Genomic DNA, 27,711 nt, shown 5'->3' with positions numbered 1-27,711 from the left:
AATGTTCATGAAACATGCAGATGGTTGCTCTGAGCACAAACAAATAACAGATGAGGTGAGTCCTACTGTTTTTATCCACTTTTATCTTTAATATTTGGTATGTCCACCTTTTGCAGCAATTACAGCAGCACATCTCTCTGGCAAAGTTTAAATATATAGAGCTTCAACACAAATTGTATCCCATGGCTTCTGCAACTCAATACAAAGGCTTTCCTTTGCATGTACAACAGATCTCATTTTTATATCTTTCCCCCACCCTCCGTCGAACATACACTCTTCGCTTGTTGCCAAACTGTTCAAACTGGGACTCATCAGTCCACAACAATTTATACCAATCTTCCTTTGTCCATTTCTTTCTTTCTTTGCTGCTATTCTGCCAACAAGTCCTTCTTCTCCCAGTTTCCATCGCAGTTTTTGAAGTCACTGTTGCACCATCAGTCATTGTGCTGTTGATCTCATCACTCATCAATGATCCGAATGTCTTCAGGACAAAGGGCAGTGACAATATGATTGTTTTAAAAAAAGTGGTCTTGTGTCCCACATTACCCCGGCAACGGGGTAAAGTGGTCCACTTACTTTTTCCACTTTAAAACTACCATAACAACACATGTTGTAATAGTTCAAATCCTGACAGCTAGATTGACAACCACTAATATCGGACTAGTAAGAGAATCATGGGGATTGGTCAATTAAGCACATTTATGATTATTATGATTCATGTGATCTCTTGCACACCATAGCTTACCTGCACATTGTTTCTCTGTCCAATTGGCAGGGACAGGGATATTGTTTTTCTCTGCGTATTCAAATGCCAGTTCACGGCACTTAACTGGAGCAAGGCCATGGAACTGGTCAGCTTGTTGTTTCAAGTGTGTGGCAAGCTCCTCCTCCATCTGTGAATATTCTCTTTACCTCAGCTACTGCACCCCAGGCTACTGATTTTACTTCCCCTTTCTCTTTTTTCTTTATGAATCTGTTGAGGGTTGTCTTATCAATATTTCTATCTCTTCCTGCTTTTCTTAAGGACTTCTTTCCTTGCATGACCTCAGCGGCTGCACTCTCCATCTCTGCGAGGGGTGTTTGGCCCCAGGTTGTCTTCCTGGTGTGTAGTTTCTTGGCATGATGGCTTTTCTACAATGTTTTATGACATAAATAAATCACATGTAATGTCATATTACACTTAAATATGTTAACTTGTGCTCCACAGCATTTGACCCACTTTACCCCACAGCCACCGTTTTAGAAAAACATCTCTTAGCAATTCAGGCTAATCTTTAGGGTTAGCCTGGTTTTATATGTTGGAAGTTCACCAACATGTATGATATAAGTTTTTCTACCTGATTAAATTTGTTTTGACACAACAGTTGATTAAGTTCAATTTTACTTTGACATGCAAAAAACAAATTTTTGTGAAAAAACATACTTTCCACAGCACCTGCACCAACTTCTCCTTCATGGCAAGGGGGGAATAGGAGGGGCTTGAAAACATAATGGTCAATTGACCACAAATGTGTTCCGTTGCCTAGATACAGGGGTGACTCACATTACCCGATGTCCCACATTACCCCGCTCTCCCCTACAGTGCTTGGACTGCACCCAAAAGGGCCTTAATTCAAGCCTGTTGCCTACTCATTAGCTCCTTCTTTACCTTAGCCATGTTCAAAGAGCAACATGTGCTTCAAGACTACTATATTTCATCGTTTAATGGGTATTTTAATGGCCACTTCAACAGAAACAACTGAAAACTCTTAAATATGCCAAGTGTTCTAAAAATTTTGGCCACCACTGTATATATAAATAAAAACTGGCTCACACGTAGAAGGATGGCAAAAGAAAGTATAGACAACAGGAAACACAGGAGCAGGACGACTGAATAAACCCAAACATAAAGGTCAACCTGACAAAGAGAAACATAAAGACTCTACACAAAGAGGAGGCAGAGATAATAGACCACATGGGAAACACATGAGGAGAAGATGGAGACAAACCACGATGGGAAACAGGACAAAGACAGAAAGTAAAGTGAGAGAGATACGCAAAGAACAAAGATTCAAAATAAAACAGGTAACTAGGAATTCAAAGTACAACACAATATCCACGCCCCAGACTGATAGAAAAATGGGTGTGACACTCGACAGTCGACTCTCCTTCACTGCCAACATTACTGCAACAAACCGTTCCTCTAGATTCATGCTGTAGAACATCAGGAGAATACGCCCCCTTCTCACTCAGAGGGAGTCGCAGGTTCTGGTCCAGCCTCTGGTGCAGAGTCACCTGTAAGAAAATAAAAATGTTACCGTCCAAACATTAAAAGACTACGGTGGCCCTGAGAGCTCAATGAACAGCAACTTAAGAAAACACATGCATGTTGACAAAACACAAGCAAAGTAAGAAAACATCTTCATCAATTTCACAACACAACACATTACAGAAACATACAGTAAATAGAGAAACGCGCTGCAATTAGAGGAGAAACCACAACAGAAGTGTTTCCAGAGGACAGCTAAAAGTGAAGGACATTGCTGCCACAGGAGACACAAAAACGTCCAATACATAATACGAATTCGGTCACACAGGGGTCGGCAACCCGCGGCTCTTGAGCCAAATGCGTCTCTTCAGCCCCTCTGCAGTGGCTGTAGAGTAAAGTGTTGTTACGTAACGATGAACGTGCGTGAACGTCACGTTCAATTTTTATATCATCATCATTTTAGGCCATCATGAAATACCAGGAGCGGGCGAGTGTGCGAGAGAGAGAAAAAAGGTTAAATCAGGAGTTAGACGAAGAGGAGAAGAAAGCTGGGAAAAGGGGGTTAATATGTCATAGAGGGATACATAAGGAAGAAAGATGAACTAAAGGAGATAGAACAGGGAAAGTGTAGAGGTGCAATAATTAGAAGTAAAGCCTGAAAAATGCTTCTGCGACTGCGTCTGTGTCTTTTCACGCTACTGTGGCGCAAGACTCGTTGTCATTCATGCTTCCCCAACCGTTGCGCGTCTTACAAAGCAATTCCACGCCAGAACACTAGGCGGAGTAATGCTTTTTGTCGAAGACGACCTGAGAGACGCCTTCTTTGTGGGTGTGGCAATCGCTGTTGACTGTTTATTTACCTTCTACCAGTCGTGTTCTCCATTACAAACACACGGTGAACCATGGCAGAGAGTGTATTCACGATTCCAACTGAACAACAATTGATTGAATTTTCCGTTGTTTCTGCCAGTATTATGGGGCATTAAACCGGAAATGCAGCTCCAGAAGGGATGTAGAGCAGACCAATCACAGCCTTGCGGGCTGAGTGAGCTTGCGGAGCTTTGCCGTAAATTTTAGAAAAATGGGGCGACGCCCATAAGCACGTAAGAAGGGATACATAAGCATGTAAGGGACCCGGAAGGGCTCTTGCGCTTACGGGCCCGTGAAAACGCAGAAGCATGTTTCAGGCTTAAGGCAACGTATGCAATAGAGGGTGAAAAATGTACAGGGTATTTCTTAGGGCTAGAGAAGCAGTAGAACAATTATTTTGAGCAAGTGGAGGGAAAGGGAGGGGGAAAAAATAACGGATCCTGTAGGGATAGTGGAAAGAGTTGAAGAATTGTATGGAGAGTTATATAAGAAAGGAGAGAGTAGCAGGCAGGTGATAGACAAGATGGAAGCTAGACTGAGTGATGAGGATAGAGAGGTGTGCGAAGGAGAGATAAGTAAGGGAGAGATAGAGAAAGCAATGAATGGGTTAGGCAGTGTGACAACCCTGGAGTTGTCTGCTGTGTTTGTGTTCTGTTTCATGCTCCTGTAGGCAGAGTCAGCCCTCAGTCATCAGCAGTTATGTGGCGCACCTGGGGGACCACTACTTAAGAGACTTGCAGACTGGGCCCTGGGCTCTGTCACTCACCGGGTCGATCTCCGCATGGACATGTGGAGGAGTTCTCTTTGTATTTTTGGTGTTTGTAATATTAATTATGTAAAATAAATGCTATATCTTCAGAACTTGTGCTATTCAGGGTTTTCTTGTTGAACACCTGAGCCAAGTTGTAACAGCAGAAATAAAAGAGTTTAGAGAAGAACTAGTACCAGTGTTGGATAGATTATATAGATGGATAGAAGAGAAGGGAGAAATGCTGCATATTATGACAACAGGGCTAGTTAGCATAATTTATAAAAAAGGAGGGACAAATTAGAAAAAGTACAGGCCACTCACAATGTTAAATAGGGACTATAGGTATTAGCAAAGGTGTTAGCAAACAGAATGAAGGAAGTAATAGGGGCGGTGGTGGGAAGCACACAAGCATATACAGTGGGTACGGAAAGTATTCAGACCCCTTTAAATGTTTCACTCTTTGTTTCTTTGCAGCCATTTGCTAAAATCTAAAAAGTTCATTTTATTTATCATTAATGTAAACTCAGCACCCTATCTTGACAGAAAAAAAAACAGAAATGTAGAAATTTTTGCAAATATATTAAAAAAGAAAAACTGAAATATCACATGGTCATAAGTATTAAGACCCTTTGCTCAGTAATGAGTAGAAGCACCCGTTTGATGAGTCATGAGCCATGAGTCTTCTTGGCAATGATGCAACAAGTTTTTCACACCTGGATTTGGGGATCCTCTGCCATTCTTCCTTGCAGATCCTCTCCAGTTCCATCAGGTTGGATGGTGAACGTCTTTACAAACAGCAGAGGGTGGTGCGGCTACTTGAGAGCCTTTTTTCACTTCTCTTTGCAAACAGCAGAGGGCGGTGCTGCTAATATAAAAGACAACATATCTTAGAGTAGAAAAGATTCACCATTAAAGAAAAGTGAACATGGAAAATACGTTTTATAAAAAGAACACTACTATGTTCATGATATATTAACACATCATTCTCATGATGTAATATTTGGATAGACAAGGGAGTTTACTCAACATCAAGGAAAATACAGTAAATGAAACATCATAAATTAAGTAATTGATTGACTTTTCTACGGATGTTTTTTTCTTGCATTATTACGACAAAATTGCACCTTAATTTTTTGTTTTCTTGAACATTTCCCCTGATTTATAAACATGTATAAATAAGGTATAGTGCAGTGGTTCTTAACCTGGGTTTGATCGAACCCCAGAGGCTCGGTGAGTCCCTCTCAGGAGTTGGAGGCCGAATTATAGTCGGGTTGCACGCACGCATGCATGCACGCAAGACACGCAACACGCCCCTTTCATGCCCTCTGGCGGCTTGCGTGCGTCCGCCAATTTTCTGCAAATTTTTCTAACTTCACGACAAAGCGACGCGAGCCTCACGCAGCCCGCAAGGCTTGTGATTGGTCTGCTTACTCCATCCCGTCCGGAGTCTAGTTTCCGGTTTCATGCCCCACAATACGCGGAAATCACAGAAGATTTAGAAGAACAAATATGGAACAAATAGAAGAGCACTTTTATAACCCGTCATTGACTGGCCGATTTGTCCGCCAGAAATGGCTATGAGGAGCCGGAGTGGCGATGTAAATAAACAGTCGACGAAGAAGAAGACGTCTCTTCTTTGTGTGTTTTGTCTTCGAAAAAAAACGTTACTCCGCCTAGTGTTCTGGCGGTGAATTGCGTTGCAACACGCGCAGCATGTTAGAGAAGTATAAACCAAAACGAGTCCATCGAAGCAACTGCGTGGCCTTCCTGCAGTCGCAGGACTATAATTCAGCCTTTAGGCCATCCCCCCGCCTCCGCTGACACGCCTCGCTGCCAGGTCCGACATCAGAACAGGGCGGCGAGGCGCACAGAGGGGGATGGAAGAGCGGAGAAGGAGAAGGAGGCACCGCTGCTAAGCGCCGCCGCACTGGACGGTGTTGCGACTGTCGACCGGGGCAAACTGCTGTCAGTGCGCCTCAACAGCGTTGCATCGCTCAGGGCGGAGGGTGCAGATACCGAAATGAAAAAACACAGGGGTGGGAGTTTCAAAAAAGTTTCTTCACCGAATTAGATTACAAATATTTAGTTGCTTGGTAAAAATGTGTTACACAAATAAATTCAGCCCACTCGTATTAATCGTGACGTCCGTTCCGCTTGGCCATCATTGGCTGCAGCTGATCAGGCCACATAGCCTAGTTTTGATATCTGTGCTGCAGGGAACTTGGTGCGCCCAGTAGTCGACCTGTGGCTGTTGTACGTCATTTATGATTCTCTTTTAATCATTCAATCCCTTCATACTAACTATGTCGAGCACAAATTGTTGTTGAATGTGTGAACTACGTGCGGTGAATACCTCAACGAAATCATTGAACTTCAGCAGAACCAGCTTCAACAGCAATGCTTCAGAACAACAATGCTCTCAACGTTTTGGTGTCACCAAATCGTACCAGACCCTCTTATTGCTAAGACAGCCCTTGAGATACTCACAACGTTTGTTTAAATGGTCAGCGCTCACCCTCACTGAGACGACACCCTGCAGAGTTTTTGCGATTGTTCTTGTTTCCTCTATAATTCAGATAATCATTGCTTTATAAACAATATTTTTAAGACTCACTCCTTCCTTAGTAATACCTTCCTGCACTTGCAGCAGGCCTATTCGTAGCCTAATCTAAGGAGTAATTTGCTCCACAGTCTTTTTAGAAGGCTCAGAGCCCCAAGAGCTAGCCTTCTAGCTAGCTAACTTCTTCCAACTGCAGTTAGCCCTTTACACCTACCTTTACAGCTTCAATCATCCACCGTGTTGCAACAAATAAAACACCAGCACTTGAATACTATTCTGTGCTGTCCCTACATTGTGTACTGTTCATTTTGTTAGGAACCATTGCCTAGCACAGCCTTATTCATTATTCATGTGCAAGTCGCTCACAGCCACACAAACAAACAGACTCACAAGACCACGACGTGGCAATTAGAACTTTATTAACATTACACACACTGTATCAGCAAACAAACACAACTATGGACAAGTTTCTGATCTATCTATCTATCTATCTATCTATATATGGTGGTGTAGTTGAGGGCAGCAGTAGCGGACGGCGTGGGGCTGGGGGGGCCCCCAACTAGCCCTTACCAGCTTTGGGGGGGGGGGGGCCCAGCTTGCAAAAGTTTGAGAATCCCTGCTCTAGACAGTGCTAAATTAATTTCTCATCCATGCATTCTCATTTTTACTTTTCTAAACCTCTTGTTTGAAAACATTTGGTGAGTTTCATTTATAGGCTGACGGCTAATGCAAGAAGAATATGATCAAGGATTGAGATGATGGGTGGTCTATCGGTTGACTTATATCCTACCTAGAAAACAAAACATTTTCACTAGACGTTGGTGATGAGATCAACCACTGATCCTTCTTTTCTGAGCTGTGGAGTGACAACACATCTGTTACTAGCCCAATTTTCCTTCAGTTTAGATATGGCCTTTTACATATTTTTTCAAAGGAGAATATCCCAGAACTTGTTTGGATTTAAAAAAGGTTAGATATTTAGCATTAGCCATCTTAAAGCTTACTGTCAAGACGTTCAACTTACTTAAGATTCCATTAAACATACTGTATGTACCCTTTATTTCAGTAGCTGGTGTTTGCCTAATGTTAACTCCTTTGCATGTTTGCTGGGAAGCTGTTTACACTTTAAGTAAGAAGTGCTATGTAAATAAATGTATCTGTACCTATATATTTACCAGTCAGGTTAACTAACATTATATAGAACGTTGTAGATTAGAAACTATTTACATAAATACAGATTTAATATAATTTATAGAATTAAATACAATTGAATGTCATTAAATGTAAATGTCTACATTGTGAAAAGTCAAGATAGATTGATTAACTGTGATTGGAATAGTTTTATATTATGTAGGTTCTCCTGATTCCATGTTTAATGGTCGCTTCTTAGAGAGGGATTGGGAAAAATGCCTCTGCACTCTGATATGCACTCTGGGTTGTTTAGAGGCATTATATCTGGCAGATGTGTAAAAAGTACTGAAATATTGTTCTCAAGTTAAAGTACCTTTACTTTGATGAAATTTTACTTAAGTACAAGTAAAAGTACTTAAGTATCTAAAAATCTGATGAGGTAAAAGTCAAAAGTAGTTTAAAATGTACTTTAAGTAAAAGTTACTTCCAACAACTTGATGGGGGCGCTCTTATACAGTGCAAAAAAGGACAAGGGGTCATAAATCCAATCCATTTTTAATTAAAGGAGAATCTTTACAAATATAAGTGCAATGACATTAAACATTTAACATGTCAACACAACACTTTAGAACTTTTGGGAGGACATGTCAAGGTATGACCCACATGACAGCTAAGATAAAAAGTTAAAATGCAGCTGTCCCACTGTATATTTAAACTTTTGGTTAAACTTTGGTCAACCTTTAGAGCACTAGTCTACAAACATCTTGTTGCTCTTCCGGGCTCGCTCACAGGCGGCCGAGGCAGGTAGGCCAGTATTGAGTTTCAGGGACAGTTTTTTTATATTCTGAAAGGAGTTCAGCAGATCCAAATTGACTGAGACCCAGGCTAGGTACCCTTCTAACTCCCCTCTACCTTCTGACCTTCTGGACTTCATTAAGGCAAAGAAAGTGCCTCATAACCAAGAAATAGCCATAAATAGCGACTTGAGATGACAGACCTACAATATATACACTACTTAAGTGTATATACACATACTTAAGCGGTGCTCCGGTGGGTCTCGTGGTTGCAACGGAGGTCAGCGCTGGACCGAAAAGAGCGAAGTCTCTTGCTCTTGGAACGGAATTCGGCTTCGTCTCTTCTGCAGGGATGAGCAGCGGTTGACGCAGCTGTGGATTTGGAAAGAAAGTCTCTAAGCTCGGCCAGCGAGCGAGTGAGTTCCTGTGCACGGCCTTTTCAAGTTAAAAACAAAAATAGTCTCTATCAAAGTAAGATCAGACTTAAGATAAAAGAAAATGAAAGAAATGAAAGAAAATGACTCTGGTTGCCCCCTTTAGCAACTAAATCATCTGGAAAGACCCGGAAGGGGTCTGTTGACGTCTTCAGAGCAGGGAAAATGGCAGCGATTATTGATGTCTCAGTGATTTTATTCTACCTGAGAGGTTCTGCCTCCTTGAGGTGCTGGTCATAGGATGATGCTGGCTTTAAGCCAATTGAGTGTCAGAGTTGGACCTCAGTGGGCGGGGCTTGGAACTCAGCAGGGGTCCTGGAGGCTCTTCAGGACATTTTCCAACCACCAGGGGGAGATTCTCAGGCCTGCTGGAGAATGTTTTCCCTCCAAAAGTTTTACAACCCTTTGTCCTCACCGTCGGCTCCAGTGTCTGGTGTTCAGCCTCTGGACTGTGGCCCAACACATTTATAACATTGTAGTGCAGTGTTAATTTCGTTGACGAAAACTACAAACTTTTTTCCATGACTAAGACGAGACAAAGACATAACGAAAACGGATTCTTTGAAAATAAAAACTATGACTAAATCTATTTTAACTTTCGTTGACGAGACGAGACGAAAATGTTGGTGGTTGACTAAGTCACAATAATTGTTTTAACATCATCGTATCAGGCCGTCATGAAGTATCAGGAGTGTGTGTGTGTGTGTGTGTGTGTGTGTGTGCCCCAGATAGCGCACCGGTCCTGAGGCTCCGGCCCCACCCCCGCTCACTCGCTCAGAGACACAATGAGATCAGAGCTCGTTCATGTGAAGAAGCCGCTCACTGACTCACCGGCTGCTTCTTAACTATGGAAACAGTGAAAACACAGAGTTTCTCTGGTCTCAGCTGCTCAGAGGTCAGCGCAGCAGCTTCTTGATCAGAGCAGAAGCTGCAGTTGGTTTGTACCGAGCTTCTGTTTCTGTGTCCGCCTCCAGCCTGACCTGCTCTCACTTTTTGTTTTCACATTTAAAACTAAATATATATTTTTAAGCTATTAGGCTGCAGCTATACGTTTTTATTTATTTCAAAAATAGGGTACTTCTTATTTCATACATTTCCCACAAATACGGGGAGGACTCAAATAGCCCTACAAAGTTCTGTGTTTAATTTATTTCAAAGTAGGCCTACACTTGCCTGTGTATTTTCTTCTCTTCATAAATGTTCGGTGTTTTCCTTTGTTGTAACAGGTATCAAATATGTTATGCTCCAGAAAAATTTTATTTTGGGGGAAGAGGGGGCAAAATTAATCTTTTGAAAGTAAAGGTTGCCGACCCCTGCTATAGCCCTATGCTGGTAGGGATATCTAATGGACAACCTAAGTACTGCAAGCTAGATTATTATGCAGTTTTAGACACAACACAGGGTGCCTGGGCCTTTAATGTGGCTTCTAAATGTGACTAAAACTAGACTAAAATGTAATTCGTTTTTGTCGACTAGAACTAGACTAAAACTAAGAAGGATAAAAATGACTAAATGTGACCAAAACTAATATGCATTTTCGTCAAAAGACTAAGACTAAGACTAAATCAAAAATAGCTGCCAAAATTAACTACCAATTGGTTCCAGTATGATATTAAACAATGAAATCATACCTGCTTCTATGATATCAGTCTAGCCAGTTTTGAGCTTTGGTAGAAGGATTGCTGCTGCGATCAACTCTGGGTCTTCCATCACCTCTCCAAAACGCTTTTGGACACCATGCCGAATCGCTCTGATGAGTGGCAAGCACATCTAGGAGGATGTCTCCTGCCTGCTGAGTTTTGCTTGTAACTCAAAGATCACTGGGAGAAGCCCCCCCAAGTGTGTGTTGGTCTCTGACTGAAGAATGTTTAAGGCCTTTACCACAGGTTTCAACACAGAGCAGTACTCGGTCAGGAAAGCAACTTCTGCTGGACACAACCTGTACAACACAAGTCAAACACATAAAACTGTTTATACATTTCCTACCGGGAAGGTTTGAAATGTGTAGCTGAGTAGAAGTGCATTCTAATGATTGCATATATATGGATATATATATGCAATCATACACATACAACAAAATATACTTGTAGCATCAGGCACTGTTATATATTTGTCATGAAATAGTAAAACAAATTTTTTAACATTTCATACTTTTGGAATACGGATTAAAACTCAAATTTTTTATTCTTCACAGACATTCCTGATGGTGTCCTCCCCTTTTTCTTGAATGATCCGTATGATTCTCTCCACGGCCATATATGTTGAGTTCCATCACGTGTGATTGGGTCGGATGAGCTGGAGACTGCATTTATCTTCCATAATTTCTGCGGAATTGTATGAGCGACTTGACTTATTCCACATGGCTTGAAATTTCCCAAAGGCTGCACGTGACAGCCTGTTGTAGGTGTCATTCTACTCTTCTAAAATATCAGCATCTGTCGTGGCATGCACACCTTTGCTGTGTGGGAAGCTTGTACTCAAAGCCATCTTGCTCTAGGATGCTGAAGTGTCTATATTTATGTATGTCCCCTGGACTTTGTATTAAAACTTACAAGATATTCCTTGATAAGGTCATCTGGATCTTCTCCCAGGAAAATGACGAGGGCTTTCAGGAAACACTCTCTTTGAAGATGAATATCGTCAGTCTAGGAAAAAATTATCTTGATTAATTTTAATTTTCCAAATCTCTAAAAACAGATGTCTTAACTCTTACAGCTAAACTCTTTCATCTGCTTAAAAGAGGCATATGTGATTCTAGATATTCATTTAAAAAGAACAATCTTATTGCAATGGTGTAGCTTTTCTACAGCTGAAAACATGACCTGTAAATCAAAAGACGTGGTCAACATTGGTCTGCCCATGTTTATGTATCTATGAATGATACAGATAGAAAAACAAGGATCTCCACTGTCTAAGTGCCCCTGAGCAAGGCGCCTTACTCCCCCAACATCTGCTCCCCGGGGCGCCATGCATGGCTGCCCACTGCTCTGTGTGTCCTGCTATGTTCTCCAGATGGTTCGAAAGCAGAGGACACATTTCCCTCATCTGCATGTAGTGTGACTGTGCATGTGTGTTTGGGATTAATACATGTATCTTATCTATTTTATCTTATGATGATACACATCTAACTGGTCCAAAGTCTGAACGATGCCAGCAAGCTTCTGGCGTGTTCCTCCTCCTTTCAAACGGATGACTCTGATCAGCTCACTGGAGTTCATGTCCAACTGGGCCATGAATTTTTCCTCAAGGGTAGCAGCCATGAGCCTCTGGAACTCTGCGTTGATCTTAAAACAAATGACAATTGATATGGTATCCTTACACAAATGGACTGGTACACAACCTTAGGTTTTCCTAAGTAGCCACAGAAGCATATACAACCACAAAAATATAAATACACCAAAAAGGGTAACAAATATGGAGTCCAGGCCATCTGTCCTTGAAATATTTTAGGCTGGGGTCTTTGTTAATGACCTCTTGTCTTCTGTAGGCAAATGTGAGAGCCATTTTGTCTGTGATGACCCCTTTGTTATTCATTATGCTGACCTGCCTCTGAAGTTCAAGTCTCTCTTTTTCAAGGCTTTCCAGAGTCTCACCGATGGTTAAGGATGGACATTTTTTTGCCTCAGCTCGTTTTGGCCTCTTCACTTTTTTAGCCGGGAAAGCATCTGTGGTGGCTTTGGATTTGAGGGAATTTACTGACAGATGTGGACACCCCTGAAATTTCAGCTGAGTCCTGAAGTTCCCCATTTTGTACTTCAGTCTGTGTTTCCAACCCTAGCAGCCACAAGGCTCATTTCAACAAGGGGTGCTTCTTGATTAAGGCCTCTGCAACTTTGCAGAAATGGGCATCTTCTGGGTAAGCTTTGTACTTGAACATTTCTTCTGCTAGTCTATTCAGGATATCAGACTTCCTTCGGGAAGCGAGGGTCAATATTTTTAGGCTACTCAGAATTCCCCTTCTCTAGTTGCAGCCCTGTGTCGTATGAAAATCGAGGTAGTGGGAAGGCCGCTGGCCACTGTTGTTTTCGAGATGACACAGACTCAGGAGACGAGAGTGTAGCGTAGGTTTTCTAAATTGAAAAAATATAAAAGTTGGGCTCCAGACAGGGATTCTTCACCTGTCAACATTTATAATATATCCCGGTATGAGAGGTAACCCGGATAGCTCATGTACCTAGCTACACAAAACTTCAAAGGAAAATAAATCACATCCATAAATAAGGTTAATCAGTATATCTTCAATTATATTATTTACTCAGGTTAACATCAAATCCAAATATGTACGATAGATAGATAAACAGAAAAATAACTATTTTCAACCAAAATATTCAGTACTCCATGAAATCAAATTATTTTCAAAATAAGAACAATTAACCGTCCCTTCAGTAAACATGTGGAAGAAACCTTCATTAAGAGTACAAGTTCAAGTGTTAGGTGGTGTGTGTGTGGGGGGTTTTGTTGGAGAGGGGAGTTAGGGTCCAATGAAAAGGTGCAGTAAGGGAAATGTTTGTTTGTTGTTTTGGAGGGCCTTAATCTCCAGGTAGAGGGAAGATGAGGGGAGTATTTTCCAGAGCCAAGAGAGCTTGGTGAAGCCAGGAGAGTGTCAAGAGTGGACTTATCTGGTTGGTTCCATCCAGGACTGAGGGAATCGCGTTCCGATCCGAGCCGGGTACATGGGTTTAAAATTCACTTCCGGCTCAAGGGATTAGCTTCTGTTCCTCAGGGTCCAGGACGTTGGTGCCATCACTCCATCCAGTTCTTGTTCAACTTTCTTTAACTTGTTTAGCTGTTTTTTTTCTCCTTCCTACAGTCACGCTCCTTAACCTGTTTACACTCCATACTCCTTTGTTTGAGTTTTTCCACACAGGCGTTTCACCTTTATTATCTTCCTTGCCCCTCCTTTTCCTGTTGAGGCCTAAAGGGCCATTCTGTCATTTTAGTTTTCTCCAATCTGTTACAAGAGGAGCGCTGTATCATTTGATCCGCTGAAAAACTGTCATCGGACTCAGGTGACAGTGAATGAGATGATGTGGTCTCAGTGGCACTGTGGATTTGTTTGCTGGTGGATCACCTTGATTGTCCCCAAATCCTGAAGCTCAGTGGTAGAATTCAGGTTGAAAAAGTCGTTGCCAAAATCTGGGTCCAGGTTTTGTACTCTGATGTTGCCCTCCAGCCCAAAGGTATTCTTTATCTTGAAGAGAAGGTCATCCACTGAGTTTGGGATTCCATCTGGAAGAGTCAGTTTTTCAACGTTAATCTCCCCCAAAATCACCTTCAGCCTGGCAGACGTTGAACCAGCCACGGCAGTCTGAGAAACGAACACAAGCAGAAGGTTCAGTATATGAGGCACATCCACTCTGTGCACATTTGACTATGTTCTAATAAAGCAGTAGAGGAACTAAAGTAAATTTACTCTAAATCAAGGTACTTGTACTTAACATGAGTATTTACCTTTTAATCCACTTAATACCATTGGGGATAAAACAATCTAATTATTATGCATTATCTTTACCTTGTGCATTGATTTAATATCAATGAAAACATAAAAACATCCCCGTTCTATTAGCATTTACTGAGTGGATTATAAATCTCCTGGTGAAGTTGCATGTTGCAGATGAATGACCCCTCACCTCACCTTCTACCTCCAAACATGAAAGAGAACCTGTGGTAGTCATAAACATTCTGCCAAGAGATCCCTTTCACCTAAATCTTACACAATGAACCTTTAAAACAAATAAAAACTTAAGATAATAAAATAAAATAACTTAATAATTATAATAATAATCACTATGCATCAAGACGTTCTGGTGGCTCAACAAGTTCCACTTCCTTGCCTGGTGATGTTTGCGATCATAAGCTCGATAATGTCCCGTATACCATCCACTGAGCTTCTTGACAATGAAGATGAGCTTGTCATGTAGTATTACCATTTGGATGATTTCATTAAACTCATGCAGTCCTCCCAGTGAGCCAGGGGTCTAGATCATCCCGCACTTGTACAGTGGGGCAAAAAAAGTATTTAGTCAGCCACCAATTGTGCAAGTTCTCCCACTTAAAAAGATGAGAGAGGCCTGTAATTTTCGTCATAGTTATACCTCAACTATGAGAGACAAAATGAGGAAAAAGAAATCAAGAAAATCACTGTCTGATTTTTAAGAATTTATCTGCAAATTATGGTGGAAAATAAGTATTTGGTCAATAACAAAAGTTCATCTCAATACTTTGTTATATACCCTCTCAGCTTCACATTGTAAAGACTTTGGATGTAATGAATATTTGGCGCAGTTTCATGCAAATAACACTTTTTGCCAGGTTGAACTTCTTAACAGTTCAGTGAACAAACTAATGAGATAAAACACAATTTTGGAAAACATACTAAGGTCTGACTTCTTCTTATATTTTCAACAACATACTAACTATTCAGTTATTGTGTTTACAGAATAATCCTGTTTCTGTTAAACCTTCAACACAAATGTGTTGTTTCACCTGAATTGTTTGGCAGACACAAACAAAGTTGAAGTTGGACTTTGGAATTCATGTTTACATTTGGATTTAATAAAGTAGGCCTGGAAGCTACTCCCATGTCTCTGGCTATGTGTGGGAGATTCACGTGGCATTGCCTCAGTGAGTGTGTATGTGTGTGTCTGTATGAATATATACACAAACACACACACACACATATTCTCTGCACCTTAGCATATTTTAACTATTGCATTTTGCACTATTGCACACACTTGCATAATTGTTTTTCTTTTTGTCTTTAGGTGTATATATATTTAAATATATTTTAGATATGTAAATGTTATCTTTATTTTTAAAAATGTTATATTCTATTTTATCTTATTTTACTCTATATTTGTGTGTCTGCTTTTACTTTTCTGAGCATTGCTATAAGAGGGCCTGTGACCCCAGCATTTCATTGCAAGCGACTTCTTAATGTAATCGTTGTGCATATGACAATAAACTCTTGACTCTTGAGTATATAAATAAATAACTTACCCCTGCTATTACAATGCCTTGGGTGATTTATTTCTGTTACCGCATCCACCTTTAAAACAACAAACCATAAAGTGTGTCTGTTAACTGCTGAGAGTTTAACATTACATGCAGTTAGTCCATGCAGCCACCAGAGATCACTGTGGTGCACCACCTCCATCAGCTGAAATGATGGTCTCGGCTCCAGATGACGACACATCGGCACAAAACGCCAGAGTTCGGACCTGGGTTGTTTAGGCTTCGTTTCTGGATAGCGAGAGAAAGTGGAGACTGGTGAATAAACCTAAATAAAGGCTTTGTGGTACTATTAAAAAATAAAACAGTGTCAATGAGCTAGTAGACGGAAATTCTATTCTTTGTTTCCACTTATTTTAAACCTTTGCAACAATGACAGTCTCTTCCAGAGGGGATATAACTCCAGGAAACTGCTACCTTTCAATCGATCACTTATTGGTGTCCTGTTTTTTTCTGGGTTTGTTAGTTAGGTTAATAAGTTAAGGGGGTGAAGGGTCGGATAGATGACGTGTTCAAGGGTCATGAGTTTTTCAATCAAGGCCACATTCTGACCAGGAGTTGGGACCTCATAGGCTAATAGAAATGCTGCTGCCATTAATAATAAGTGAGAAAGACAGACTGAACTATACTATCAAATATACTTCAAGTCATTTGGGACTTTTTTAGAAACGAAACTTATTAGTCACCATCTCTGGTGAAATCAGAGTCACGTGTGATTCTTCTCAGCATGGAAAGTTGCCGCTGGTGGATTGGACTTTGGCTCCACCTACTGGTTTCACTTATTTACCATTTCATTGTGCGTGTGTATTTGCGTCATCACAATTCTTCAATCCTAGGAAATCCGTGTTCAGCCCCCGCCGTCAAGTTAGCCGGAAGCGCAATATGATCACACAGAAGACTTCACGGTTTCAAAATAAACTTAAACTGGGCGCTAGTTTCACATAGAAAGGAAGACCTCAAAATACGTAGAGCAAAAAATAACCTTTCACAATTATACTCTATCAGTAAGTAGCCAAATATAAAACTATTCATTTGACAGCAAAGATTCAAGTTTCATGAAAAAATCCGCTTATATTACTGCTGCTATGAATTTGTTCATAATTATTAAATAACACTAGACTAAACATAGATATAGGTTTTTGGGGTTCCATGAAATATGCCGTTATGTAAAGAAAATCAAGCATTATTTATGCTCAATGAACAATAACTCATCCGCAGCAGCAACACAGCCTACTCATTCATATACATTTTTTAGGAGATTACTTCATGTTAGAACAATGAATAACGGACACATAATAATAATAATACTATATATATATCTGGTCACAATAAATGGCAATTCTAGAATTTAGAAAATTGGTCAGAGTATTCATAATAATAATGGTTTAACTAATTTGGAAGAATTTAACTAGTACTGTGACTACTGTAGCTACTGCTACCACTAATAAATAATAGAAATAATAACGACAATAATTGGACCGTGTATTTCAAAATTTAGTAAAAATAAAGTATATTTAGTTATAACGCTGTTGTGTGTCATTTATTGTGAAGTGTGCAACAGGAAGTGTCACGGTGCACCCTGAGCTTGCCTCCCCGGGATTCCCAGTTATTTTCCTGAGCAGCACTTCGGAGGGTCGCAGCCATTTCTCTCCTCTGTTGTCCAGCGACAGTTTGACAGGAGCGTCCCCGGATCGCGACGCTCGCGGCTCGGACACATTCAGCAGTCGGACTCCCCTCGGCCGGATCTCCCAGCTGAACCGAACCGGGGATGGACCCAGCGAGCCGATACCAAACGGTGAGTGTGGCTCACCAGCTCGGCCTGTGACACACACACAGGAAGAAAGGCCCTCGATCAAACATAAAGCCACAACTACACAACACTGGCATTCACACAACACGCCACATCACAGACAGCGGCAACAAAAACAACACACACCATTTACTCCTGTTGCGGATTTCTCCTCTCGCTACTTAGTTTGGTCTGCCAACCTACGAGTGGACACTTCCGCATCGGCCAGGCTAACTTTAGCTAGCCTTAGCCCCCGCGGGCCTGTTATGTGGAACTTACAGCCTGAACTGGATCTCCCACACACTTGATGGTCAGACACGTGGCTGTGTTTACATGAACCTTATTAAACCTGGGACCACACGCACGGCTGTGGACGCGACAGTTTGCTGCGCATTCGTGTTAGCATGACAGGAGGCTAGCTGGCTAACTGCGGTTCAACGGGGGATTCTGCTACCAACATTAGCATACACCGCCAATGCTAATGACTGTTATTGTTATTACTTCTATGGAATTGTGTTTTATTTTAGGTGGACCCTGAGTCACACTCACAAACAACACACTTACTAACTACGTTTATAACAATCATATCTCACTTGCTGCTATTACATTTTATTTTTTCTATTTACGTTGATCCAGACTTTCTGCAAGAAAAAACTTTAAGAACAATAATACGAATATCTTTACTTGCTAGTATTTTATGGGATTGAGTTGTAATTTATCTGAACTGTGACTTTATATAATAAACAAACCTAATAACATCTTAACAACTAACTCAACAGGCCAACTAGTACTTTAATCACTAACTTTTGTTGTTGTTCCTGTTACAGATTCATTGACCGCGCACGTTGTGTTCCCACTGCCAGTCTAAACACTCTAACGATCATTAAAACATGGGCCTCTCCCCCGCTAAGTGGTAAATATTTGAGTTTGCTGTGCGGTCGGAACACGTGAAGGCGATTTTCTCCGATGGATTAGCAGGCGTGTGCTCCAACAACAGCGGCTCAGAAGTTCGGGGGAACAGCGGTGACCAATCAGGATAAAGTGCACTTTGTGCTCGGACGCCTGGAGGTTCATGGTGTGCCAGTGTGATCCCCACAGGATTCACATTGTGCCAGAGTGCGAGCTGGTTTTGTGCTCTTGACAATTCCCCGTTAATACAATACCAGATGATCCCCGGCAGAGTATTAGGGCCAAGTTGAGCAAAAACATTCACAAATCAAGTCACTACATTACAAGAGGAATGTCCTAATGAGAATAAAACTTGTGATTTAACACAATTTAAAGTCATAATATTTTGGAAACCTACACTAAAGATTAAGATTAAGATACATTTATTTATCCCACACACATGCAGAGACATGCACAGACACACTCATGCAATTGTGGGGGAATTTAACCTCTGCTTTTGACCCATCTGGTGCAGAACACACAGAGCAGTGAGCAGCCATGTACGGCGCACAGGGAGCAGATGTTGGGGGAGTAAGGTGCCTTGCTCAGGGGCACTCAGACAAGGGTAGGGAGAATCCTCTTGGATTTTTGGACAGATCAATCCAGGTTCGTCTTTTTGTTGTTTCTCCGTGGAGTCGAACCAGAGACCTTTTCTGCCCATAGTCCAAGTTTCGGCCACTAGTCCACCGCCTCTAAAGCAGAGGACTGTTCTGCTTTGATACTCTGTCGCAATACACAACTTGGGAGGGTGGATTCTCAAGGATTATTTTACATGCTGCTCAGGATAGACCTCCTCTCACATGTTGTGGTGTTTATCTCCTGACGCCCACATACTCTCCGGTGGATTCTTACTTTTTTCCTTCTTCTTACAAGTTCACTGATTTGTTTCAAGTATGTTGCGCTGCTGCTCTGAGCCTGGCCCGAGTATATTTGTTCACCCGGGGTTGCTGATATGGCTATGTTGCTAAAGATATTATGTAATCCCCTGTGCGCGGGGGGTGCGTTCTGCCTTGTCCTTGATTCGGAGCCAGTTGTCAGGCGCTCGTTCACTTTCTGCCTTGTACTTCAAACCCTGCGCTGGTGGAGCTTTTACGGGGCTGCTTGGAATTTTCTAGATATTTTAAAAACAGGTTATCTCCACAGCGATGAACTAACTTCCCTCTAGGTTCCACTTTATGTCTTGTGAAATGTCCGTAACTTTATGGAGCTCTTCTTATTCGGCAGATGTCCTTACAAAGGGAGTTGCTCCTGTTTGCACTGGTGTCCCACAGCCAGAGCATTCCCATTACTTCATGGAAAATCTCCCTCTTAAACGCATAATTATGACGCTGATAATTACAACTCTGAAGCACCGGGAAAAAATATAGGCTCCATTCAAATCCACAAACTAAACGCGCCTTCAGCTTTTAGACGCCACCGCACCCACTTCTTCAGATAAGGCCGGGCGAGTTAAGCTTCAAAAGCAGAAGGTCTTTTAATGTTTGTCACGTCAACACGAGCCACGAGCAACTTTTCAACATTTCTGTCACAACCACGTCCAACTTGCTCGACCGCACTTGCACAGAGACACTTTTTATTCAGACATTAAACTCGTGATTAGATTAGCCTTCGCTTATCTGTTGGAATTGTAACAGTAAACACACCGTAAATGTGTTGCTGATGGGGGAGCTGGTGGTATGGCTCTGCACAATAAATTGTCGGAGCTGTCGGGCCGTTTTTCTTAAGTTTGCCCTGCATAGAGCGTGACGCCCACGTCTTTATTCTCCCAAGGTCCATCTCAGCCTTGTTAAACTGACACTCAAATTTGACAGAGAACTTTGTGTGAACAGATTGTTGCGCCCCAAAGCGCAAACAATTTAAATCAGTTTTTAGAACTTCAAAAATACGCTTTTACACATGTGGATTCATAGAATGAATTACGATTTAAGATGCATTTATTAGTCCCAAACACATGCACAGGCACACTCAAACAGGTAGAGAAATTTAACCTCTGCTTTTGACCCATCTGGTGCAGGACACACAGAGCAGTGAGCGACCATGTAAGGCGCTCGGGGAGCAGATGTTGGGGGAGTAAGGTGCCTTGCTCAGGGGCACTAGACAGGGTAGGGAGAATCCTCTTGGATTTTTGGACAGATCAATCCAGGTTCGTCTTTTTGTTGTTTCTCCGTGGAGTCGAACCAGAGACGAACCAGAGACCTTCTCTGCCCATAGTCCAAGTTTCTGCCACTAGACCAACACCGGGGGGTGCACTATATAATGCACTATATGTGTCAAATAGTAGATAAATGCCAAATCACTTTCAGATGGTTTTAAAAACGCAACCTTTGTGTTACTCAATATCTCCGTCCAGACAATAACAGGAAACATGACTGCTAGTGCCAGGCCAGGAAGGCGTTTGGAAAAAATCGGCTAATCTGAATAAAGTCAAGACAAATGTCCACATTTGTTTGGACAGGGCCTCAGATTGTGACTGAATAAGAACTTCATTTTGCACATCAAGCTACAAATGAAAAGCGAGCATCACATTACTTCCTCAAAGGGCACCTTCAGAGAAGCCCGGGAAGGGGGTGAGCCTGGGTAGCTCCGCCAACTCTGCCCACCGAGATTTCCTTCCACCACGTTCCAGACCCCTCTGTAATTCCAGAAGGTGTGTGGCTCTTTGGCGCTGACAAACATGAAGGCACTGGAGTCTGTAAATGATTCTCTCCGCTTCAGAGAAAACCTCCTTAACTGATCACGTTTCCAGAGGCCGTCCTCTTGTGATTGACTCTCAACTAAAGCTACCAAGGGTTTTGCCAGTTGCCAACACTCAGAATGGAAAGCAGCAGCGGTCGGACATGTTGGATGTCCATTGCTGTAGGAGAACACTAGTCAACAATGAGACGGTTATCAATGACATCACATGGCACTGGATAACATACAGTACATGTTTCCTTCATGCTTAGTTGGGCAATGTGAGCCCAGCATGGGAACGCAGACTACTAGTTAGAAGTATCACTGACCGTTCAGACATTGAAAAGCTATTGCAGAAAAAACTGCTTGACCGGGAGTACTTTAAAAAACAGGGTTTGGTTTAATAAAGTCTTGAGGGGTGTAACAGATAAAATGCGCATGACTTTTGATTTAATTTTCATCATCCGGCGCGGTGAGGTCAAATAACAGCCAGAAAATTGCCAAAGACAAAAGAAGGAGACTTTTGATTTCAATTCTAGGAAGGGTACAGAAAAATTCACCCTAAAGTCCATAATGTGGACAATATGGAAAATGCTGGGGGAAATCCTTTGTGCCTGTGATACGTAAACCAGTGAAATCCGGTGAATAATCTTTCTGCAAAAAAAAAAAAAAAAAGTCAATAAACCAAAACAGATTGTGATCAAGCCCCTTTTGTTGCATAACTTCCTGATGTTGCTGTTGTTGCTACAAACAAAGGCTGTGATGTTCGGCTGCAAAATCCCCCAAATGAAAACCGACTTTACGACTGCTCCTGTCCTCTTTTACCCTCTGCTTGTCATTTCAGTCGAGAAGCCATCTTAGTCACGCACTGTCCTGAAAGTATCCAATTGGAGCTGTTTTTTTCTAATTTCTCAAGCAGCCACGCTTTTCATCTGACTTATCATCTGATCGGTTTCTGCTCCGTTTTCTCTTCCTCCTTTCTAATAGTTGCACAACGAGGACGACTCTCCGGAGGCCTCCACCAGCGAGCAGCAGCCATGCACTTCTGCCGCGGCGCTGGCTGGTACGTCCGGCCAGGACCTCGGCGCGGCCCCGGCCAGCTCGTCTGCAGCGGAGGCGTCGGGATCGAGGACTGACGGGGAGGCGGAGGCTCCCCCGCCGCCGTACGCGACCATCGAACTGGGAGCAACGGCTGCCGTGCCTGGTACGCCATTAATTGTGCCTTTTTTAAACGCAGATTTTCTTCACTGTAATTTCTCCGCAGTGTGTTTGCATGCTTGCCACGCAGGCAGGGTTACGTCAAACTTTGTGGCACTTCGGGGAACGACTTCACCCACGAGTCCCTGTTGATTTCCATGGCCGCACATCACTGCTCCGGCAACTACACAAAATGCGGCTCGCTTCATAGACAAGCCTCCTGACCTCACTGTTCGTCCCACAGAGACCAGTTACCGAAGTGACTTCCCAGTACCTCCGCCCTACAGCGTTGCCACCTCGCTGCCCACGTATGACGAAGCGGAGAAGGCCAAAGCGGCGGCCATGGCTACCTCCACTGTGGATGTGATGCCACGGGTGAGGAGACGTTCTCTCTCAATCAGAATCAGAATCAGAATTGCCAAGTAGGTTTACACCTACCTGGAATTTTCTTTGGTAAAAAAGGTGCATACATTGAACATAAAAACACAATAAGTACTTCAAAAACACAATAAGTACCTCACATAAGAAAGAAATAACTACATAAAACAAACAAAACAAAATATATACAAGATATAAAGAGTAAAATGCTACAGATTTCAATCCTAAATCTCCTCCTACATTTTTTAATATTTTTTGGGGGGCCACTTTTGTCAACATCCTTCATCTGAAGTATTTTTTTTCAGTATCTGTAATATTAACAAGCTATACGTGTTTAAGTTGGGTGGGGTATGGATGTCACTGTTAAGACAAAAAAAGGAAAGTGTTTTGTGAGTCACCTGTTTGTGTATTTTTGAAAGCCACCTCACGTTTATCTGCTGTGGTTTGTCTTTGTCAGGACGATGAATTCCCTCCCAGAGAGGATTTCAGCGACGCTGATCAACTGCGAGTCGGAAACGATGGAATCTTCATGCTGGCCTTTTTCAGTAAGTCTGGATCACGTTTATTGTTTTTTAAACCATCTGTTAAAACACAAGAAAGGTGGAATCGGAATTATTTTGGACATTTCCACGGCCGTTTTCTAGATTATCTATCAAAGAAAATCGAATTTGAATTGCCACAAATACCCACAGCTAATTATATTTTCGTGACTGAATCAGCAATTTGACACGTTGTCTTTCTGTTTGTCCTCTAGTGGCCTTCCTGTTCAACTGGATCGGGTTCTGCTTGTCCTTCTGTTTGACCAACACCATCGCCGGACGCTACGGAGCCATCTGTGGCTTCGGCCTCTCCCTCATCAAGTGGATTCTCATCGTTAGGGTTAGACAGCAGTCAATTAAATTCACTCCACACAACAGGGCTCTTGCTAAAACGAGAATAGTCTCTGAGATGAGCTTTTTTCCCACAAACATATAAAGGAAAAACACGGTGTCTGTCTTTATAATGCAGGTCATCAGGCCTTCAGATTTTAGAAGAAGTAAAAATGCTAAAAGGGATAAATGTCTTTTCCTTTGTCCAGTTCTCTGACTACTTCACCGGCTACTTCAATGGTCAGTACTGGCTCTGGTGGATCTTCCTGCTGCTCGGTGAGTTTATTGTTAAATGGTACTGAACTTTGATTTTGAAGTATTTCCCTATCGGTCCATATACAATAGGCTACAACCCATAAATCCCATGAAAACCATACAGATGAGCGATTTGGCTCTGTATCGAAAGCAATCTCCGTCCACACCTAAAAAAAGCACACAGCCTTTAACATAGACTGACCATTCACGAGCCGCTGCAAACAGGAAGCAGATTGTCTACTCTGCGGTTGGTTTCTTAGTTGCAGACAATACAAAGATCCAGAAACAGCGATGGTAAGAAGCAAGACCGAGGACGAGGTGTTTGAATGTTCGGTAACCTAAAGTGAGAGCTTCTGTTTTCTTCAAGCGAGTAAGTCCTCCCTCTCCCTTTCACAGGTCTGCTGCTGTTCTTCAGAGGTTTCGTCAACTATCTAAAAGTGCGCAACATGTCCGAGAACATGGCCACCTCTCATCGAACGCGTCTCTTCTTCCTCTACTAAAGGTAGAGTACAAGTCCGACAGGAACAGAAATCCACCCATTGTAGCCTGCTCTAATGATTGCCTTGGATTTCCCGCAGATTTCCACGCCATCACCATTCCTTTTCAATGTGAAGTTCCTTCCCTCCCCCCTCGAATGACCTGACCGAGGAGCCGTGCAGTGAAGAGAGGACACCGGGAAGGAATGAGGGAAAGAAAGTAGGGAGAAAGTGTTCCCAGTCCCGTCAAAAAGAATAAAACAACTCTTGTGAACCGGGCCGAAACCATTTAACATCCTGGACGTCCCTTCCCGGGCTTCGTTTCTGTTTTTCTTTGATTCAAAGCCCTGAACGCAGGAGCACACAGAGTGCTATTGACAAAAACCTAACCTCGGCCGACACCGGCTGTAAACGCAGAGGTTCTAAAATCAGATTTTACCTAATAACGCAAAATTAAAGCACAATGAAAATAATTCAATATTGATCATAAAGGAACGGGAATATGGTTGCAAGGGTCATTTGATGGCGTTGCTTGCTCTGACTGCAGTGATATCAGCCAAGACCTGAATGAGAAACTCTCAGTGTGGTGTAGGAGATGGAAACCTCTCTGAAGTTTCTCCTTTGTAGAGAATTCACCTCCCGCGCGCTTACTGCATCTTCAGTACTAGTGTAACCATTCCACATTGTTTAATTTTCAGGGTGTTTTTAAAAAGTCTCACTTTAAAGGCCTTTGCACATCAAAGGCACGAAACAAGTAAACGTTCGGATGCAGATTTTGACGCACCTGACCCTACGCTATTCGGCTAATACATTGGTATTAGACTGAGGAGGACGACTCCTGCTTCAAAAATATTAGTAACGTGAATTAAAGAATGAGAAAATGCTTCTTGTGTGCAAAGGCCTTAACTTTAAAGTGCTGTAGAATTTAACACGCAAACTCGTGCAGTGCAGACAAATTAAATCGTATCTGCACGGATCCATTCACGCATCACAAACCAAACGTACAGCAACATCAGACTCACCCAGACGTGGATTTTGTCCAAACTCTTTCTTCATGTAAGATTTGTTTTTTGACAAACAACCAGTTCAAATTCTGCGGTGACCTTTTGGACTCAGGACGGACCTGCCAAAAGAGAAAGCAGTTGTGTGTCATTGAACAAACGTTTGAAAGAAAAACAAACTGCAGGTAAATGCAAAAGAAATCCTGAGACCTTTGAATGAAAACCGTCGTGCTGACCTATGCAGTAGCAATTGTTCTTGCATCGTGACATTTTCAGAGCCTCTCCTGTTTGAATCAAAGAAAAACAAAATGTTTCCCAAAATGCCTGCAAAACCAAAACTCAATCGTGTGCTTCTGTCTCGCCAAAACGTTATCCGTAAGCTCCCCGAGGACGGCGGCCAATCAGTGAAAGCTCCTTGGATAAATCAGTTTTTTGGCCGCTCTGATCAGTGGTAAGTGGCCTCAAAGGCAGGGGAGTGCCTGTATGCACCTCCACCTTTTACACACAGTGCAGTGGCCGACATTACTTGTGGATGTAGAGTCCTGTGATAAGGGGGTAGATGGAGTTGAGTAGTGACGCCATCACAGATCGAGAACCAGTTACAACATCGGGTTCAGTGCAGAGGAAACCAAAAGGCTGACGGAACAAGTAACAAAATTTAATTTGTTCACCGGTAAAATTGAGAGGATCATGCAGAACTCGAAAAAACCAGCAGGAAACATGACTGGCTGCACACGTGGTGCATTATTTGGGACAACACCAGCACACGCATCTCTCTCTCTCTGGGATTTAGGCTTTTTGACGATAAGATTCGATTCGACGTTTCTTCCTTTTTTCTCCCCGCAAAAGCGAGAAGCCCTTTGGTGATGTGACGGAGCTCTCGTTGTGGACGAGCCACCTTTTTTAATCGTGTGATCGGAAACAATGTTTCGCGGGACGCTGTCCGGCGCGGACGGAGCACGAGTAGTGTGACGTCATGAACCTGCTTGTTTTCCTTTTTTTTTTCTTTTCTTACTTGATTATTTTCATCATCCGGAAAATGAGATGTGTGTACCAGCTTATGCCAATTCATAATATTTGCACTTTGGAGAACTTCTGTACAGAATGCTTTTAAGAATCTGCTTAACTTGACGTGGGGGAGGGGGGTAGAAAAATAATTAAAAAGAAGTTATCTTCGCCATGCAAGTTCTCAACTGGAATTCTTAATCGTCCCAAATGGATTATTTGCCTTTTGCACTTTTCATTGGTCAAAAAAACTAAATAGATTATATTGTTATTGTGGGTCTTGCTTCATTGCTTTTAGCCCAAACTGTGACAGCTTGAGTATTGCCAAACTATATATTTTTTTTAACCTTTCCTTTCTCTTTATCTCTTTTCTTCTTTTGGACTCTGGTCGTATCCGACAGCAATAGCAAGCTCTTTCGATGAATTCAAGCTCTGCCGCATGGTTTTCTCCACCTCAGTGAGAGGGGTTGAATATTAGGATCAATCTAGTACGGCATACATTGTGTTTGTTTGTAAATAAATGGAGTGAAAAAAAAATGCGGCGGCGGCCCCCAAAAAAAATAATCCTTGTAACATCTTCTCTCGCAGTTGTTATGCATTTTATGTAAATTGTAACTGGAATTTAATTGACGGATGATGTCTTGCGAAAATGCCAATAAAGTTCAAAAGCCTGTCTGTTTTTTTTTACTGTGCGCGGAGCCTGATTTATTAAGCAGATTACTTGAACTATCGTTTGCACGGGTTTAGAGTTTAGGATTCATAAAACTGCTACTTATAATTGTCCATATTATGAAGAGGTTTAAAATATGTGAGGTCAGTTATCCCGTCAATAATCACATGGATAAACTGTGGTATCAATAAGAGCAAGACATTGTGTCATTTGATCCATTTTTTAAATGAAAACCGTTGAGCAGCTTCGATTAGTTTAATTCTTCACACAGGATTTAGTTTGACCTCGATTTATCACCTTTTTCCGTAAAGTTTTTATGCCTTCACATTATTCTTATCCTGCATCTTTGAAAAGGTGTAAAGGTTTTTTATTTCTCTCTTATCGTCAAGCATTTGCTGCAGTTTGTATAAAATCAATCCACTAGATGGAGCCAAACACTACTAGGAAATGTCTGGCATTCTTTCTTGACATGGGTTCACAAATCTTACTGGTGTCAAAACTCTTGAGGAGGCCTCTGTCCTTCTTTTCTTCTGTTTATTATTATATTTATTAGAAACTAGGGGGTCATCCTCAGCCTCTCTCTCACCATAAAGGTACTAGTTTTTTTTTTTTAACCCCAATTATTCATCTATCATCCTTTGGGTTCAATTT

The 27,711-nt window shown here is 42.0% G+C and overlaps 1 protein-coding gene and 2 long non-coding RNA genes across 5 annotated transcripts; 1 reads left to right on the top strand and 2 right to left on the bottom strand.

Annotated features, from left to right (window-relative positions):
- Positions 1–16: 16 nt before the first annotated feature.
- Positions 17–16,873, bottom strand: LOC133933801 (uncharacterized). Of its 3 annotated transcripts, none has more exons than XR_009912102.1 (5): positions 15,893–16,873; positions 11,341–14,096; positions 10,420–10,727; positions 4,583–4,734; positions 17–2,274 (listed from the first exon to the last, which is right to left on the bottom strand). It is a non-coding gene; the product is annotated as an uncharacterized LOC133933801 (long non-coding RNA). The 3 variants fall into 3 exon arrangements; XR_009912103.1 differs by having other exon boundaries at positions 4,583–4,731; XR_009912101.1 differs by lacking the exons at positions 17–2,274; positions 4,583–4,734 and adding an exon at positions 8,050–9,237.
- Positions 16,874–17,395: 522 nt separating this feature from the next.
- On the top strand, positions 17,396–27,061 carry ndfip2 (Nedd4 family interacting protein 2). Its single transcript, XM_062381130.1, has 8 exons — positions 17,396–17,594; positions 22,197–22,413; positions 22,651–22,781; positions 23,242–23,329; positions 23,539–23,663; positions 23,863–23,929; positions 24,305–24,410; positions 24,487–27,061. The coding sequence occupies exons 1-7, from the start codon at positions 17,568–17,570 to the stop codon at positions 24,406–24,408; spliced, it is 759 nt and encodes a 252-aa protein (XP_062237114.1). The 5' UTR covers positions 17,396–17,567; the 3' UTR covers positions 24,409–24,410; positions 24,487–27,061.
- LOC133933892 (uncharacterized) lies at positions 17,443–18,298 on the bottom strand. Its single transcript, XR_009912110.1, has 2 exons — positions 17,736–18,298; positions 17,443–17,618 (listed from the first exon to the last, which is right to left on the bottom strand). It is a non-coding gene; the product is annotated as an uncharacterized LOC133933892 (long non-coding RNA).
- Positions 27,062–27,711: the final 650 nt, after the last annotated feature.

This window comes from Platichthys flesus, chromosome 22 (assembly GCF_949316205.1).
Source record: "Platichthys flesus chromosome 22, fPlaFle2.1, whole genome shotgun sequence".
Classification (NCBI taxonomy): Eukaryota; Metazoa; Chordata; class Actinopteri; order Pleuronectiformes; family Pleuronectidae; genus Platichthys; species Platichthys flesus.
Note: the sequence above shows the minus strand (reverse complement) of the source record. Positions and strands in the feature narration are given on the sequence as shown.